This window comes from Chenopodium quinoa, unplaced genomic scaffold (genome assembly GCF_001683475.1).
Source record: "Chenopodium quinoa cultivar QQ74 unplaced genomic scaffold, ASM168347v1, whole genome shotgun sequence".
Lineage (NCBI taxonomy): Eukaryota > Viridiplantae > Streptophyta > Magnoliopsida > Caryophyllales > Amaranthaceae > Chenopodium > Chenopodium quinoa.
This window is the reverse complement of record NW_018745170.1, coordinates 1,251,821-1,271,560: the sequence shown is the minus strand read 5'-3', so window position 1 is coordinate 1,271,560 and position 19,740 is coordinate 1,251,821. Positions and strand designations below refer to the sequence as shown.

The window sequence follows — 19,740 nt, the reverse complement described above, 5'->3', positions numbered from 1 at the left end:
AAATCTACAACATATGGTGAATAACGAGTTGTCTCTATATGATGCGCTCTGGGAAACAAATGATGAGGATGAGAGCGAAGAGGAGGAACATGGACTGTATAACATGGATGTTGATTCTGTAGACATGGAAGGTGGGGAGGCCATGGTTAGAACTCCTATTCCTTGGTTAAGTCAAGTAAATGAGAATTATGAGGTTGATCAATATTAGGCCGAATCAGGTAGTCATACAACATTTGTGATGGGGGGAGAGTTTGAGAAGGGTATGTTCTTTGAATCTAAGAATCTGCTTCAGGAAATGGTGAAGAAGTATTCTATACAAAGGAACCAATTCTACACCACAGAGACCTCGAATGAGAAGGTTCTTCATCTGTGGTGCAAGAAGAATTGTGGTTGGTCGCTACGAGGTACTAAAAAAGTGAGCACTCAGACGGCTTTACCATAGTCACATACAAAGGCCCGCACCGGGAGACCTGTGTCACTGAAGTGTTATCTACAGATCATGCACACTTGGATTCATCCATAATTTCTGATTTTGTGAAGTCTTTTGTGCAGAAAGATCCATGCTTGAAAGTTGAATTTATACAGGAACTCATATCCAAGCATTTTCAGTTCGACGTTAGTTATCAAAGAGCATGGTATGCTAGGGAGAAAGCCATAGCTGAAGTATTTGGAGATTGGGAGAGTTCTTATGGCAGACTTCCGCACTTCATGGAAGCATTCAAACAGTCAAACCCGGGAACTGTTGTTGTATGGAAACACAAAGCTCTGGTAGACGGTGTTTATTACAGCAACATGGAAGTGTTTGAACGAATATTTTGGGCCTTCGGCCCTTGTGTTGAAGGTTTTAAACATTGTATGTCTGTCATCTGTATCGATGGGACGCATTTGTACGAGAAATTTAAAGGAACATTGTTGGTTGCTACAAGTGTGGATGCAAACTTCCAAGTATTTCCGCTTGCATTTGCGTTAGTCGAAGGGGAAAACACTTCCAGCTGGTCTTGGTTTCTAGGCTGCATTCGGGTTCATGTCACTCAATGAGATGGCCTCTGCGTTATATCTGATCGACATCCTGGGATCATTGCAGCAATGAATGACCCTAACGTTAGTTGGATTCACCCAGTCGCGAGCCTATCACAGGTTTTGTGTTCGCCACTTGGCTTCTAACTTGAAGACTCACGTGCGGAGAAACGACATGAGAGATATGTTCAAGGCTGCTGCGTACCAAAGGCAGGAAAGAAAACTGCAAGCTGATTTGAGTTTGATCGGTCAGGCATGTACTAAGGCCATACAGTATATTGTCCAAGTGTCGTTGCCTATGTGGTCTTTGTTTCACGCTGGTCGCATATATGGGATATGTACTACGAACGTCTCATAAACATTTAACAATGTGTTGAAGGGTGCTCGATTTCTACTTATCATGTCCCTTGTCGAGTTAACATTCCACAGAGTTAATAAGTATTTCACTGATAGAAGGGAATTATCTCAGGCTAGATCTGAACAGGGACTTGCATACCCCACCAAGGTCACTTCCACTATGGAGAAAAACATCGCAAAGGATAGATAACACAAAGTGGAAGCGTATAACCGTCGACTGCATATATATCAAGTTGAAACAAAGAGGGGAGATAGAATTGGTAGAAAAGGAGGCCATAGACATACTGTTAACTTTCAGTTAAGAATGTTGAACATAAAACGTTGTCTAGGACAGCGTTTTCTCTGCTGGTCTGCAATACACCAGCAGATTCAGCCTTTTGCCACTTTCTTCTGCCCCCACCCACCACCCCCTGCCATGATTTAGCCACCGCAGTCCACCACCACCCACACCACCAACCCCCACCGTCGACCACCATCTTCCACCACTTTTGACCTCCCTTTTTAGACTTCAAAACAGTTCAACTACCTCCAACAACACTTCAACCACCTCCACCACCAGCCCCAACCATTCAACAACCGCCGATAACCACCCACCACAACCAACAACACTAAAACCACCATGAACAACCACATTAACCACCACGGACCATCCTTTCTACCCCATTTTCGACTATGGATTCCAAATGTCTGTTGTTTAATATACATTAGCCCAAAAGGATCTATTTTGACTGACATAAGTCCGATTTGGATAAATAAGCAAACAAAACTTCAAACCACAAACAGATTCATTCAATCAACATGTCTTATATTAATAATGCAATCGTTATATACAGCATTCCAGGAAATGCTTGTGTAGAACAAAAAAATGATACAATACTATCACTACTCATCAATTTGGTCTAACCCTTCCCTAGCCTGACTGTCGTCCCTTCGTCTTGGACGACGCCGACTGTAATGGTGAATGGTGGTGAATGGGTTCCGGGGCGGTGGAGGAGTGAGCTGGCTGGACGATGCGTCCTCCTGGGTTCTGATGGGTGCAGAACTGTGGAAGATGTACTCCTCTGCCTTTGTGTGCAACGTAGGATCACCTCCATCGCTACTCTGGCCGGAGTCGAACCGTGAATGGACGGAGTGACCATCATCACCGTCCCGCTGGTGGATGAGATAACCGTGACCATGTCTGTGTAAGGAAGTCACGGACATATCTCGCATCCGCTCTACCTGGGCTCTGGTGGGTCCGTCTGTAAGGGCGAGGGACAGTGCATCATACATCGCCACCATATCCACCGCCTGCAGTAATCATCGATCATTCAGTTATATGATATTAAAAAAAATTAAAAAATGAGGATGATAAGTAGAGTAAAAGAAACTCACATATCTGCTAATGACGTCATGTGCTGGGTGGTAATGTGTGGACGGTGGTGTGTAGCTGGGGTTGATGAAACGGCGTGTGATAAGCATGTACCACACCATGTACGGATCGTCATGATCCATAACGCCTTGCATCGGATAACCGTGAACGACATGACCCAACCGCTGCTCCCATAGCTGAAGATATTGCCAATGCTCCAGTGCCCAGTTTGTCTGCGTCTTTCCCCGACGGTCAATGTCGTGAAGGCACACGATGGTGTCACAATGCTGGGGAATAGGCTGGTGTAGTCCGAACTGTCGCACGACGCAGTCAGGTAGGTGACTCTTCACAATCTCGAAACAGATCAGGGGGAACCTGGCACGCCACTCTCCCTGATGCTCCAGTAGATGTGGAGGCATGACATCTACCAACTCCGGTACATACGGAACCCATGTGATCTGCAATAACACATCCTAAATAAGTTATTCCACAATCAGTATACACAGTACATAAATGATTACAAATATCCTCATAGTGTCTACCTGATCCTCAGTGAGACGATCAAGGGCGTCTCGGTAGTATAGGAGACCCGTCGCCGCATGTGCCTGTGTGAGTCTGGGGACCATCCGCCTGTGGCAATAAATTTGTTATGTATGTTTGCAAAATGAAACCGTATATGGGGAAAAAATGATAACTGTTACCAACCTTGCAACCGTAAGCCTCATCAGCTGCAGGGCGAGGCGGAGCGATGTACGACTCATACTGGTCATCCTGGTCCTGCTGCCCCGGACGATGTACAGCAGGCCTACCTGGTCTTCCTACGTGGATGTGCTCCCAAGCCTATAGCAAAACACAAAACTATGTTAAATATGACATTAGTCATTGCACAATTCGCTTGTGATAATATACGTTGTTTACCTGAAGCACAAACAGAGGTCCACCAATCTCGAGCGCACCACTCTGTGAGGCTCTGCAAAGTTGGCGATACAACACCGCCAAAGAGGCATTACCCCAGCTGTATCCACGGATATGATCCCAGTCGTAGTCTAATAGTTGTAGGTAAATAAGCTGCAAGTGGCTCCCGCTCTTGTTCGCGAACAACACGTCGGATATGAGGAAGAACAAGTACGCTCGAGCGTGTCTTTGTACTGTGACGTCATCAGCGTCTGCAGACAAGGCCTGGAAAGTATCTCGTAACCAGACAGTCCTCAAGCCGGAGCTCCTAACATCGTTAGGACCCGGCTGTACCCCGAGAACCCGCTCAATCAAACCAACGGGATCGACTATCGCAGATCCCGTCACTGCAGTCCCATGTACTGGAAGGCGCGTTAGTATCGCCACGTCCCGCAATGTCACAGTCGCCTCCCCAACCGGTAGATGGAAGGAGTGTGTCTCCTGCCTCCATCCCTCCACTAGCGTCGTGACAAGCTGTCGGTCGATCTTCCTGAATCTCAAGCGATGTTCACCGCCAAAACCAGCGTACGTCACGTACTCAAGGCAGCGATCATGGACAACCCAGGCGGTCCTGTAGTGCCTGCACTGTAGTGGCTTCGCTACGTCACCTTGAAAAAACATAGGGGCATTTTTAAGTAACAAAAGATAGTACATCAAAGAATCCAAAAAAGTAACAGATGACATATTATCATCTGGTTCCATACGTCGACGCTCCGATGGGTGTCCTGTATTGTCAGGACAGAATGGTCAACAGATCCGGGTGTCCTATTCCGTACGTCCATGATATCTATTCATTGAAAACGTTACACACCAAACACCAACACAATAAACGGAATAGCAATTTCGATTGAAAGACATAAATAAAAAATTTCGAACATCCAATGTAGAAAATAAAAATCATTCAAATGAACACAATAATACATATACTGTAGAAAATTATAACTGTTTAATCAAAATAACACCACTACATACTACTATATCAAATAACACATATACATTTAGGTCCTATGTTGGTCTAGATGGACAAGTAGTCCGGTTGTGACCTTGCTGGTGACAACGGTTGCATTTGGTTGGGGGCCGGTTTCTGTCATCCATCTCATTGCATATGCGCTTCGACCTTGGACGACCTTTTCCACGTATCACTGTGCCGTCCGGAATGAGTTTAGGGCCTACGTACTGTGCCCACTGTGCCCAGGTTGTCTCGCAGGGGATAGGCCAGAACTGTGGTGCATAGGTGTTCATGTAGGCGGCCGACTGCAACAGAGGGTCCACCCACGGCCGCTCTTATAGTGAGTATGTAGCATAGACTGCTAGCACATGAGAACATGGGAGGTGGAATATCTTCGGTTTGTTGCATGTACACGTTCTCAACTGCCAGTTCACCGTATGCTTGTGGCCTCCTTTACTACCAACTCTTTCTCCCCTCTCTGTTGTCACTTGGTAAATATGAAATCGGCGGTTATAGGCATCCACTCTATGAAATCTGGCTTTAGCGGTGTTCTTCTCTAGGATGGCAGTGACCTTTGGGGGGTATGGAAGTCCCTGATCAGACCTAGCCTCGGAAGACTCCCTTCTCAAAGCGAAATACTTGTTAACTCTGTGGAAGGTTAACTCGACAAGGGACATAATCGGTAGAAACCAAGCTCCCTTCAGCACATTGTTGAATGTCTCCGAGAAGTTAGTAGTACATATACCATACCTGCGACCATTGTCGTGAAACAGAGACCACATAGGGAACGGGACTTGAGCAATGTACTCGATGGCCTTTGTACATGCCTCACCAATGAAACACATATCAGCTTGAAGTTTTCTTTCTTGCCTTTGGTACGGAGCGGCCTTGAACATGTCTCTCATGTCGTTACTTCGCACGTGAGTCTTCAAGTTAGAAGCTATGTGGCGGACACAAAACCTGTGATAGGCTCGGGGCTGGGTGAATCCAACATTAGGATCATTCATTGCTGCAATGATCCCAGGATGCCGATCATAAATAACATAGTGGCCATCCCGTTGAGTGACATGATCTCGAATACAACCCAGCAACCAAGACCAGCTGGAAGTGTTTTCCCCTTCAACCACCGCAAATGCAATAGGAAATACTTGGAAGCTTGCATCAACACTCGTAGCAACCAACAGTGTTCCTTTATACTTCCCGTACAAGTGCGTCCCATCGATACAGATAATAGGCATACAATGTTTAAAGCCATCGATACAAGGACCAAAGGCCCAAAACACTCGTTCAAACACTTCCATGTTGCTGTAGTATACACCGTCCACTAAAGCTTTGTGTTTCCATACGACACATGTTCCCGGGTTTGACCGTAGGAGTGCTTGCATGAAGTGCGAAAGTCTGCCGTATGAACTCTCCCAATCCCCAAATATCTCAGCTATAGCTTTCTCCTTAGCATACCACGCTCTTCGATACGGGACATCGAAATGAAATTGCTTCGAGATCAGTTCCTGTATGAATTCCACTTTCAACGAAGGATCTTTCCGCACAAAGGACTTCACATACTCGGCTATTACGGACGAATCCAAGTGTGGGTGATCAGTACATAGTACTTCAGTGACACATGTCTCTCGGTGCGGGCCTTTGTACGTGACTATGGTAAAACCACGCGAGTGCTCACTCGATTTAGTACCCCGTAGCATCCAACCACATTTCTTCTTACATCGCAGATGTAGGACACCATCATTCGAGGTCACTGTGGTGTAGAATTGATTCCTCTGAATAGAATACATCTTCACCATTTCTTGAAGCAGTTTCTTGCTCTCAAAATACATTCCCTTCTCAAATTCTCCCCCGGGAACAAAAGAGGTGTGGCTACCCGATTCGGCCCAATACTGATCAACTTCATAGTTCTCGGGTACCTCACTGAACCAAGGTATGGGAGTTCTAACCAACGACTCACCATCTTCCATTTGTGCAGGTTCATCATCCTCCTCTCTGTTCTCATCCTCATCATTTGTTTCGGCGTACACATCATATACCGACAATTCATTATTCACAACATCATCAAAATGATTTGGCTCTTCTCGATACGGTGATGCTTGATCATCACCTTGCATACGAGAATAGCTATGCAATTGCATCGGTGAAGATGCCACGGTGTTCGACGACGACGGACCAGGCTGGCCGAACACTGTCACACATCCCCCCGCATGTACTGGTGAAGCTATATGAGAACTAAAAGGCAAGTGAAATTGGTCGTCCTGCATCATTCGAGTGAAAGATCCCATCCCATATGCATTCGATGGAATGTGATTTGAGGGCTCTTGGAAGGACGCGGTGTTGTAATCAGAGACATATGTAGCTTGTTGTTCTGCCCGAGTACTTTGTTGGGTACATATAGGCACCGTTTCTACATATGTCTCATTGGGAAAACCCTTCATTCCAACTATGCTCCTCAAACCTTTCAAATGTCTGTTCGTAGAGACAGGTAACACTTGAACCCCATGACCAGTATCACACCTCATTTTAAGGTTCAGTTCAACAATCACTGGGTTTGAGACAATACAACTGTGAACCTCATTCATCAGATCAATCACAGTCATGTTCAGTTGAAGTGTTATAAGTTCCATGTTCCCTCCATTGTACTCAACATTTGATCTATTACACAAAATTTCACCTCCCCACCGACATAACAACGCTACATTTTGTCCATCCATATTCTACATAACCAAAACACATATTAACATAATTGAAATCTATAGCGAGGTCAAAAAAGTTGCCCACAAACTAGGCATTAACTCCATTTATAAAATCTTAGTTTAGGATGCAATGCAAAACGATTACTAACAAATTACTATTTTAAACAATAAACTAATATGAAATGGTAGATAAATTATCAATAATGAAATAACCGTCTTCTCACCAATAATCTATAATTATCAACAATTATATTTCACATAATACCATCACTAATTTTAACTATTTCACAAATAATTACCACATTACCATCAACAATTTGATGAACAATTTCATCAACAATGTACCACATTACTATCAACAATTTCAACAATTTCATAAACAATTTCATCAACAATTTCAACAGTTTCATGAACAATTTCATCAACAAAGTACTACATTGCCATACAAAATTATCAACAATTTTCCACATTTTCATAAATAATTAGCAAGAATCTTATACAATCTCAATAACTAATAGCAATTGTCAACATTACAATAGTTTGAACTTAGGGCTTACCACGATTTTGAGTGGGTGAGTGAGAGAAATAGGGACAGCAGCAACACCGTCTCGCGGCAGCAGCATCGGCGTCCGGCAGCGGCGTTTCGAGGCCGGTGGTTCACCGTGGTGGGGCAGCGACGCTTCTACGAAGGAGTGGGAGTGAGAGTGAGAGTGAGAGTGAGAATGAGAACAGCCTGCGAACACAAACATAAAAACGCAAGAGACGCTGACTGAGACAACGCTTCATTTAAAGGAAAAAAAAACAACCGAAAACGCTGTCTCAGTCAGCGTTTATGTGTGTGTGTGTGTGTGTGTTTTTTTTTTAAACTTTTATAAAAACTCACAATTACAGAAAATTAAAAAAAAAAAAAGACAACACTTAAAAACGCTGTCTGGGACAGCGTTTAAAAAAACCAGGCATAAAACGTTGTCCAAGACAGCGTTTTAGCCTGGAAGCTTAGTTTGGTAAATACTTTTGCCACGCAACCATTTTGGTGAATATTTCCCAAAATTGGCTTACTTTGGGAAAACGTCCCTATAAAAATGTAAGTGAAAAACTAAAAAAGTTAGATGGATGTATCTATGTCAAAGTACATTCGAGCAGAGGTAGCAATATATGTGATGACAAAGTTTATAGGATAGATAAGTCGGTTTAGGGAGTTTGGACACAAACATGAGTACATGACACATATAATCTTCAACGCAGGTTGGCTATGTGCTAACTCATGGGAAGGTCTAGTTTTGGAACCAAATCCATTTGGATGTGTAGATATTTATTTGTTTATTTTAAGATAAAATACAAGTTTATCACCTTGATAATACATAAATTGTTTATTACGATGGCAAATTTGTAAATAAATAACAAAAAAAAACACTTTTCAAGGAAGAACCACTAATAATGTTAGTGGTTTTACCAAGAACCGTTTTTTTTTTTTTTTTTTTTGCACTATTCATAGTAGAACCGCTAACACTTTTAGAGGTTCTATGATGAACATTGCAAAAAAAAAAAAAAAAAAAAACACTATTCATGGTAAAATTGCTAATGGTGTTAGCAATTTTACCATAAACAGTGTTTAGTTTTTTTTTTTCATTTATTTACAAATTTGTCATATGATAAACAACTCATGTTTTATCAAGGTAATAAAACGGACAAGTCTCTTACCTTAATATTTGAAAAACTCGTTGAGTCAAACTGAGTTGGTGAGGAATCCACTGACCATATCGACTAATCTAGGCAATATTGAGTTAAAGTAAAACACATTGGCTTAGGACTATAGGGTGGCCATATCAAACCGGTGACTTTATGTTTTCTTCCTAATTGTAAAAGGAGTTGCAAACAACAATAGTGTATAAAAGAAATCTTATTTTATACCCCGATCAAGTACCAAATCCAAAATTTTAATCAAGTAAGCTAATTAATATCCACAAATCGGTAGTTCTATGCCATTGTAAAAAAAGAATAAAAATAAATCTGTGCCACCACAATCATCTTCTAGCTTCCTCCCTTCATATCCCTCTATTCACTAATTAACAAGTTATGTTACTTTGATTTTAAAATTGACAAGTTTTATCTCTTTTCATCGATCTCTTCCCTAGGCTTTGAGCATCTGCATCTTCACCAAACCATACTGCCTTTTCTTATCCTTCAATTTACGTTATTTCCATCACTCATTAATCATTATTATCATCCTTTTTCCCTTTGTTGCTTTTCTTATGTCTTACCATTACAATAACAATTTTAATTGAATTTCTTCTATCAATCCTATCATGCCACAATTATTTTTCTTGAATAATGATACTTCTTCCTCTCTCATATAAAAGTCTCATTTAGTTTAATTACAATCATTTTTAAATCCCTACCTTATAAAATTAGTAAGAAAAGATATTGAAGCTTTTTTTTTTTTTTTAGGCAAAAGATATTGAAGTTTGATAGATTAAAAGTGAATACTTAAAAAAAAAAAACAAAAAAAAAGGTGGACTTTGAATAATTAAAAATAAATATAAAAAATTAAGATAAGTATTTGTATGTCTTTCAAAAAAAAAAAAAAAAAGTATCTGTACGAGTAATTTATGTGAAATTATCCATGACATAAATAAAAAAAAAATGCCTACTCTTTTAGTTAAAAGAAATATCTCTTCTACCGAAATACACATAAATATAATTAATATGTCTTTGAACTTTAAACTTGAGAATCATTTATTTTAATCACCATCCTCTAAAATGGTCTTTTTGCAAGGTACGGAAGTATTAAGAATACGATGAATGGCGAATCCTTGTTACCTCACAAAATACTCTAAAGAAGCTATTTTTAGGGCTAATGCATGGGATCTAATTAAGATCGATCGAGTTCAATCAGGCATAAAAATAATGCCCAATAACAAAATAACGACTAAATAAGTTAAATTAGATTAGACATGATAAGTTCAACTCACATAAGTTTGTTTAGGTAAACGAACACACCTGAACACCATCCCAATTCCCAAATTTGCCTTTGACAAAAGAATCACCATCCCCCTAACAACAGTCGAAAAGTCTAATAGTGCAATAAAGAGACATTTTAAAAGTCTAATACTACAATAAATAGAGTTTAGACCATTAAACCCTTTTTTAATATAAAATAAAAAAATGTGCATTATCTTCCCAACAGTCCACTTGTTCAAACTTTAGAATACTTTATAAACTTTCCAATCACATCATAAAAAACATTATTATATAAATTCCTTCATTATTTTACTCAAGTTTTTTCTTGGACTACCCAATCAAAAAAGCCAAACAAATTTTATAAAATAATCACAAAATCAAACCTTAAAATATACAACTTCCAAAAACAGAATATTACGGAGTAATACTGTATTAATTAGGGTATCAGTATAATATAATGATTAAAAATAAAAATACAAATACAAATAATTAAGACTTAATATATGAATTAAAACTTACTATCATACGAACATATAAATTCGTCATTTTTATCATTAGATCAGTGTTATCGCTCTTCCTTCTTTCTCATCATCATCGATTCATCGTCTTCGTCTTCGATGTCGTAGATCGTACGAGAAGCAATTTTCTCTCTCCTCTTTTTGGATTGATTCTTGCATTTTATTCTTCAGCTAATCCGCACTTAATCAGGTAGTACATTTATTCTTGATTTTTTTTGTCGATTTTATTTTTATCGAATTTTGATTTTGTTGATTTGTTTGATTGTACTTGAATTAGGTTTTTATTTGTTGTTGTTTTTTCGGAAATGATTGATGAAAAATTACGTTGATTTTGGAAAAATTAGGGAATGTGTAGTAATGCTGTAATTTGTATGTGAAATTTGTGTGAATTTGATTGTTTTTTAATTGAATTTTGAGTTTTTGTTTGGTGGTTGATTGTTTCAGTTTAAAAATTAACACTTTTTGACGTTTGGTTTTCTCTTGTTTTTGGGATTAATTTGAATTTTTCTTGACTTGATTATATTATATTTTATGGATAGTATTGTATAAATTGATGTGACATAAAACCTAAATTATTGGTTATTATTTCCTTGCGTCATTTTTGTTCAGATTAGTGTGTATCTTGAATCAAACTCATTTTTGGTTGTAATTATTGGATTTTTGAGTTGTAATTTACTTGGTGTATTATGAGCTTTTGGATTTTGGCAGTCTGAAGCCCTTGGATTGTCGTCTCATTCTGTGTGTATATTCAAATTGAGTATTTAAGCAATTTTGATGTAGATGTAGTTGGACTGGTTATCTGGAAAAATGCAATTAGCAAATTGGGTATGCTTATCTCTGCAATGGTTTTTGTTTCGAGCCTTGGGTGATTCACTATTTCATTCCATGAAAGGCGTCAAAGAGCATAATTGTTTAACTGTAGCCACTCGGGTTATCTTAGGATGGTGCTTCACCTTTTCAGATGAATGATGTACATGAAAGATTATCAATCCAGGTTAAACTGTGTGGGGGGGGGGGGTGGGGGGAGAGTTGGCTTGGGCGGCTTTCTTTCAGTTAAATAACTAAGTTTTCCTACTTATAACCCTGCATTGTAGTCCTGAGTTTTGTGGTCTATGAACAGATGTTAAATACTGTGTAATATGTTACTTAATTGTCAACAAATGTCATATGAGTGCCTAAAGGATTTTGAGCCGATATGCAATTTTTGGTATGACCACCTGGTAACAAAAGCTCTATTCCCACCAAATAGAAGGTTTTTTTTATTCATCACTTTGAATGTTTAGTATTGCATTGCACCTGAATACATTTATAGAAAAGACTGCTTTTGATTTTATTCTTGGAAACCAAGTGATTACTTTTCATAATTTGTGAATTATGTCTTTCAAATACAGGGAAATCTTGTTAGGATACCATTTGAGCCAATCAAGACTATTGTTAATTGGGATTTGAATTGTGAATGATGTGCAACTCCGAGATGATGCCAGGTTTCTAAATGAAGACATCTCGTGCATGGCAGTTACGTGTAAGAGACCTGGTGACTATGCCTGGGTCGCGTCAGCGGCCACATATGAAGAGGCCAGTATGGATTATAATACTGGTCTCTATGGTGTGTCTTTTTCTCATTGCTGCCTATGTCTATCCGCTCCGAAATTCTGCCCCCTGCAGTTTCTTTTCCTCTAGTGGCTGTCTAATTTATGCTGAAGAACAATCCACTCCTACTAGGGAGCTGACCGATGATGAAATTTATAGCCGTGTTGTAGTTAGAGAAGTCTTAAAAATACCTCATGTTGAATCTAAAAACCCAAAAATTGCCTTTATGTTTCTGACGCCAGGTACCCTACCTTTCGAAAGACTCTGGGATAAGTTCTTCCGGGTAACTGCTCATATCCCTTCTTTCCTTTGTTAGTTTTCTGTCATTATTTGGTTTATGTCTTGTTTCTCTTGGCCTTCATCTGAATGAGATGGTTTTGCTGGGTTGTGTGTCTTGACACTGCATTTCGTTTACATTGTCTTTATTTTCTTACTCACGTGAGGAGTTGATGTTTCTAATCTAACCTTATACTTCATCCATTTACCAATGGATGCATCATCATGGTCTCCAATGCAATTGTTTGACCATAAATATCTTAATTGTACATTAGTAAGAATAATAAAAATCTAATATTCGTTATATTGATTCCGTGGGTGGACTTACCTGTGAAAATATACATTGAGATGAAGCTAAAAAGATATCACGTGACTATTCAAAATTTCAAATGAAAATTTACAGTAATTTTTTTTTTTTTTTTGAAGTTTGACCCTCAATAGATAAACGGTGCAACTATAAGTGAACAGAGTAAGTATTGTATATCTTTCTGTTCACTTGTATGGAGATGTTATCTTCCTAAGGGCAAAGGTAGACGGAGATTTTGCTTCCCTCATTCTTTGACTTGTATTTTGGAGTCTGAGAGGGGTTAATTGACTTTTGGAAATCAATTATTTAGGACATTTCTGTTGTAGAAGATATGGGGTGAAGATGTAAGAGCCTGAGACATAGTACACTGGATTCTGTAATTGTGCTTGTACGGTGCATATAAGAATTTTCAGGTATTCTGGCTATGTGTATTAAGGAGTGATTGAAAGAATAAAGTAAACGGAAGAGCACTGGGAGCATAGATGCCACATATGTAATGTCCTCTAAATTCACAATCAACTTGGGTTTAGGTGATTGCTAAAACTGTTACTTTTTCTTCTTGGTCAAAGGCTTGATGCTTTATGTTTGCTTTCCTTCTTGGGGACTTATTGAATATCAAACACCCTTTAGACTCATGTTCATTGGACCAGCGATGTACAAGTGTCTTAGTTAGGAAGGCTTGTATGTGAGATGATTAGGAGTTTGGGACTGAAACTCTGCTGTCACTTGTCTGATATGAGTAAACCATGATTGAGCTCGTCTACTTGCTCCAAAAGGCTTGAACAGCTCGAATTTGGATTTGAGGAATTCAATTCTTTTGGATTGAGTTATCATATTGCTTTCAAATCAAAGTATTATTCGCAAGTATGTTTTACGTTGTAGTAATTTATATTTTCTCTGATTGCTTATTCGGAATATGGTTCTCTTATGTGGTCATATAATAAAACATGTCTACAGATTGGCATGAAATTTCAGAATAAAGCCTATTTCTTTGATTGGGAATGTCCGAATACCATAGCCTTGCCAGCTTTCGTAATTTTATACTAGCACATTAGGGTTACTATGGTTTTTGGAGTTGAATTTTGAAGTCTACCAATACATGGGCTTACAAAGTAAATTGCATTGCTCTAGATTTAACACCTTATTGTCCTTCACTTTTGTCATATTGATTTTAGATACAAAAAAAGACTGGAATTTGTATAATTTCAGACTCCCTGACCCGTCTTTACTCTAATCATCACATAAGTGATATAACATGATTTTTTGGTCCTCAGGGTCATGAAGGCAGATTTTCTGTATTTGTACATGCATCAAGAGAAAAACCAGTGCACGTTAGCCGTTACTTTCTTGGTCGTGACATACGCAGTGACTCGGTAAATTTGTTACTTTGCTGTTAATTTTGCTGAGTCTTGCCTCGTATATTTTCTTGTATTATCAGTGAACTTTGTAACATGATTACTTTTAAAGACAAAGAAGCATGTTGATGGAAAAAAAAAATATCATGGTTGTATTATTTATTTGGCTGTTAATAGCAGCCAACGAACTATTATCAAATTAATATTCTTCTGTTGCAGCATAAGAACAAATCTTTAAGTGGTATATTTTTTGAAATTTCGGCTAGAGTTACTCTAAAACATTAATAGTTGTTTGGACAAGGAAATGAAAGAAAAAGCTTTCGGTCTATTCTTTGTCATTCTCTGTATTAAGGAAGCTTATTTATAATGTTCTACCAGTATTATGCAGCTCAATATTCTTTTATTGTGTTCCAGCATAAGTTGCATACCCAATATTTCAGTTATTATTTGTTATCTGTATTTTTTGTGACTATTCAATGTATTATGTTAGTAAAATTTAATTGGTTGCTTTACAATGCTAATTCTCTTGAAGACCTGTACCTATGATTAATTCACAAATCCTCCATGTGAACTGCGATCCGAGAAATGTGAATTGGTACTAATGAGTGGTTCATTTGTGGACTAATATAACTTTACTAGCCTACTAGGTAGCAGATCGCGTTCCCATACCCACACTTATAGCACGAATTAGGTAACACTACCCTGAAATATGACTTATTGCAGGTTTTCAACATTTTTATTATTTTTTTGGATGAGAAATTACTGTTTTATTTGATTTTGCATATAATGTGGCATCGTTTGGTAATTAAAAAATATTTTGATATATACCTCTGTCAAAATTTTCACAGGTAGTGTGGGGTAAAATCTCAATGGTTGATGCAGAAAGGAGACTACTTGCTCATGCTCTTAAAGATCCTGATAATCAGCACTTTGTATTACTGTCAGACAGGTAGGTACTTTTGATTAATTGCTTTTGCTGTACCCTGGCACTTATTGTTTGGACTTTGGAAGATAAGCTTAATATCAAATGGCAATCATGATAACATTGTATTTTTTTGCTCTTTGCAGCTGTATACCGCTTCATAATTTTGATTATATCTACAACTATCTCATGTTCACAAATGTCAGCTTTCTTGACTGGTAAGAAGCTAATTCTGCAACAATAATATTGCGACTTATTACCTTAATTGTTCTCAAACACCACATGGTTTCTAAATTCTAGTATAACTATGGGAATTGGATGTTGTATAACTTCCATATATCAAACTATGAAACTCAGACCTGGCTGCTAGTGTATGACAACTATATCTTTAGGTGTCAACTTATCCATCCTCTGAAGATTTTGCATGGTTAAAATTGAAATGAAGTGTCAAGCATCCAACTCATGGGTACTTGAGGTTAAAGGAGTTCAAGTAACATAGGTGTTGAATAATGAGTGTTATTTCTAAAATTCAGCATTAAAATCAATTGAATCTAACATATCTGCTTTTCATTAATCATTGTTTGTCACTAGAACACTTCATATTTCTGTAGTACAATTATATTGTTTAGAGCTGATACTGCTTGTTTGTCTATTCAATCAAACATATTTTACTGCTCTTTTTTTTTTTTTTTTTGTTTCAAGTTGGCTTGATGAATCCATTGTCTGTATATGGCCTTGAAAATGAACCTCAATATATGTTTATTGATCTTGATTTTACACTTCTTTTTCTGATATTTTTGTACCCTTATTTTTTTGAGACAAAGCTAATCAGCCCTGATTTTCTCTTTTCAGTTTTCTTGATCTTGGACCACATGGTACTGGAAGATATTCTGAGCACATGTTGCCCGAGATTGAAAAGGATGACTTCCGGAAGGGTTCACAGGTATGAATTAACACAGATCTAGCTTATGTGACTATTGGACTGCCATATGTTTCATAGTTGATCTCCCTTTGTTAAGAATTATGCCACCATGCTTGTCAGAATTTAGTCAGATTGGGTTTGAATGTGTGATAACTTATATACGTCTTTTCCAACCAAAAATAGTAAAAAGATTGAAGGATTTCTGTGTGTAATTTCTAGTTCTCTCTCATTTGTATCCTTTATCCCCTTGTTTAAATAAGGATTCTTATTTTTTAGGTTCTTTAACCAAAGTTCTCGTTTGTAACTCAATGTGTAAACTTGTTGAAGAGAATTTAGTTTCCTTTTCTATTTATCCCACTTGCAATTCTTTTGGAAGGCTTTTATTTCTTTGTTTGCTGCACTGTGCACTTGCATTAAATTAGTGTGTAAAATACTGAAATTTGAAATTATCCTGATAGGAAAACTAATTTGAACCTTTTTGTGTATTTCTGAGCTTTCCTTCTGATGTGCTGTGTAGGTCCTCTAAAGAAGCATGTATTCTGTTCTATAATAGTATAATCATAGTCAACCATTGCCTATCTTGAGAGTACTGGTAAAGTCATGCATGTTAGAATATAGAAATTAGAGAAGAAAGGTTGTGGTCTTCAAGGTGATAAATTTTGTTGTAGAAAACTTGTTTTCAGGCCTCCTTGTCTTGTCAATTTGTCATGTTGCGGCTTCTGCCAACTTCACTTTTCCTGATTAGGGACAGTTTAATCATCCTTGATTTCAGTGTTTTTTTTTTTTTTTAATGAGATTTGAGAAGGTTTGCCATGAGTTGATGTATTTAGGGAATGCTTATAGAAGTTACTCAATCCTCGAAGACAAACTAGTTTTTTTTCCCTTACGGCTCTCCCTTTCTCTCTGTTTGCACCTTTATATCTGAATCTGCTGGTCATTGTGTGTGTGTGTGAGAGAGAGAGAGAAAGAGAGAGAGAGCCGTTTTGCAACTTTTAATTCTGTCTGACATGTTACCGTTCCCTGTGATTGAGAGATTTAACTTATAATTTTTAAATTTCTTTTTCAGTGGTTCACCATGAAACGCCAACATGCCCTAATTGTCATGGCTGACAGCCTATACTACAGAAAATTCAAGCTATATTGCAGGGTAAACTTTACAATTTTTTGTTTTTGTTTTGATTCTATGTAAGATTCCTGCTTTCTTCTTACGGGGACAATGTCTTGCAATGATGATTTCTATTATTTAGAGTATTGTTCTTTGAATTGCTATTGCATCCCTTCATATGCATTTGGCTTGATACGCTTGAAGGTTACATAGTTTTCTTCTGATGTACATAACTTTATCCTGCCTGCACTTCATTTGAAGTTGCAGCCAACTGTTGCATCTTGGAATAAGGGTCAACAGGAACCAACACTTTGAAAAGGTTGGGCCTTTGTTTCTAGGACTTTTCATTTTACCTCAAGTACCCTCCTTAACAATTAGACTTGGGTATGATCTTTTGACACCTCATTTTAGTTAGAGTATGACACGTAAGACTTGTACCAGTGTCTGCTCACAATACCTGAGTCCGAGTAACAGGGTTGTTTATATTTTACTCGCTCTCTCCATTCAGAATTGTGAGTAACAAGGTTGTGTGTTGCCCTTTGAAATTAAGTTTACTCATGAGTGACATGCTAGCTAACTCTAAGTTGTTTGAGTACAAAATCCTTTACTATGTGAGGTTCCAGTATTCCAAAGCTTGCGCATACTGGTGGGATTAAGCAAAGTTTGGAAAGTGATCCTGAAGTGGATTGAACTTTGAGTCTTCCGATTGACCGATCCTCTCCTGTAATCTGTCCATTTTCTGTGCAATACATATGATTGTTACTGAAGAATGAATTATTGTCATTTTTAAATTCACCTATGTGCCAATAACTTGATGATGAGACTTTGGAGATGACATTGTCACAACTAGTAAAGTTTTTTAGACTTTCTCTGCTGCTAGATTGTTAAAATTTTGGAACCTATTTCAGATTTTTATGTTGAAGTTGGTTTTTTTTTTTTCTTCCACAGCCAGGAATGGAGCACGGGAAGAACTGCTATGCTGATGAGCACTATTTGCCAACTTTCTTCCATGTCAGTAGTCTACTTAATACAAATTTTCCATTGTCTTGTAGATTATCTAGTTTGTATGTTCCTCATTTTTTGTCTTTAAATATGTTCAGATGACTGATCCTGGAAGCATAGCTAATTGGTCAGTGACGTATGTTGATTGGTCTGAGAGAAAGTGGCATCCCAGGTCCTTTAGAGCCGAAGACATCACTTATGAACTTCTAAGAAATATGACAGTATGATTTCCGTACAGTTTGACTTGTTTTTGCAGTCATTGATAATGAGTAGCTTGCTAACTTTCTTTTGGCATGACGCAGTTTCTTGATCAGAGTGTGCATCTGACGAGTGATGAGAAGGTATAAATTATTTTTAATCTACCATTAAATTCTTGAGAAGACTTGAACATGCATGGTAGTTTTTTGGCTGACAATGTATCGTAGTCTTGAACCACTTGATATATAAAGTTTTTTTGTGTTACAGAATCCAGTGACAATAACACCATGCTTGTGGAATGGACAGAAGAGGCCTTGCTATCTATTTGCTCGGAAATTTTATCCTGAGACATTAGAAAAGTTGATTACTCTATTCTCCAATTATACGGTGGTATAGTGGGGGAACTTCTTTATTCTTTGTGGTCGATGATATGGTTGACCTCGTATTTTTTGGTATATATAATCAATAGGATGCATGGATATCCTTGGATGAATTGCTGAACACAACCGTTGCAATGTTCAGAAATGTTTGGTGATCGGCTAAACTATCAGCAATACAGCATTGCTTGACATGAGGACAAGGAGATGAGGGCTTGATTTCTTCCGATTGGTTCCTGCTTCGTAGGCCAACTATGTGCAGTCCCTTCTGCCTCCCCTTAGAGCTCTTCTTGTTTGGTCATTTTTAACCGTAAAATTTTGGGTTGCAGATACTCGATTAGGTTTGTTTTAAAACTAGTAGGTACTCTAGTATAATTAGTCCCTCATTTTTGGGGTGTAGTATTATTGAACCTTGTATTTTAGTGCTATGAGCTTTTGCTTTTGGTAATGAAATATAAGTTAGAGAGATTTTTTTTATGTAGAATTAGTTACACCAATACGATTACTGTATCTCGAGAAAAAGAAGAAAAAAAAATCACCAAATAATGGATCAACTAAAAATGACTCATGGAACAGATCAACAGATATATATATATAGCCATAGGTGGAGAGTTGTACTCCATCAAGTTAAACAGCAACTTGTACCTAATGTAACCAGATTATTATGAAAATTTTGTTAATTAACATGCAATGATTTTGGAACAATTCTAGCTGAAGTATTACCTTTTTTTTTTTTTTGAAAGCAGCTAAAGCAAAAGCTCATGCTTGGGTGGTAAGATCTTCCCACTCGATTCCAAGGGATCCTGGGATCAATTCTCATTACCCGTCTTTCAGGCTCTCTAAACACACACACGACACGAGAAAGAAAAAAAAAACAAAC

At 38.0% G+C, this 19,740-nt stretch overlaps 1 protein-coding gene across 1 annotated transcript; it reads left to right on the top strand.

Annotated features, from left to right (window-relative positions):
- The first annotated feature begins 10,727 nt into the window (after positions 1 to 10,727).
- LOC110710162 lies at positions 10,728 to 19,498 on the top strand. Its single transcript, XM_021888424.1, has 11 exons — positions 10,728 to 10,996; positions 12,198 to 12,679; positions 14,254 to 14,352; positions 15,183 to 15,283; positions 15,403 to 15,474; positions 16,109 to 16,199; positions 17,245 to 17,325; positions 18,232 to 18,294; positions 18,384 to 18,506; positions 18,588 to 18,626; positions 18,751 to 19,498. The coding sequence occupies exons 2-11, from the start codon at positions 12,299 to 12,301 to the stop codon at positions 18,877 to 18,879; spliced, it is 1,179 nt and encodes a 392-aa protein (XP_021744116.1). The 5' UTR covers positions 10,728 to 10,996; positions 12,198 to 12,298; the 3' UTR covers positions 18,880 to 19,498.
- The last annotated feature ends 242 nt before the right edge of the window (positions 19,499 to 19,740 follow it).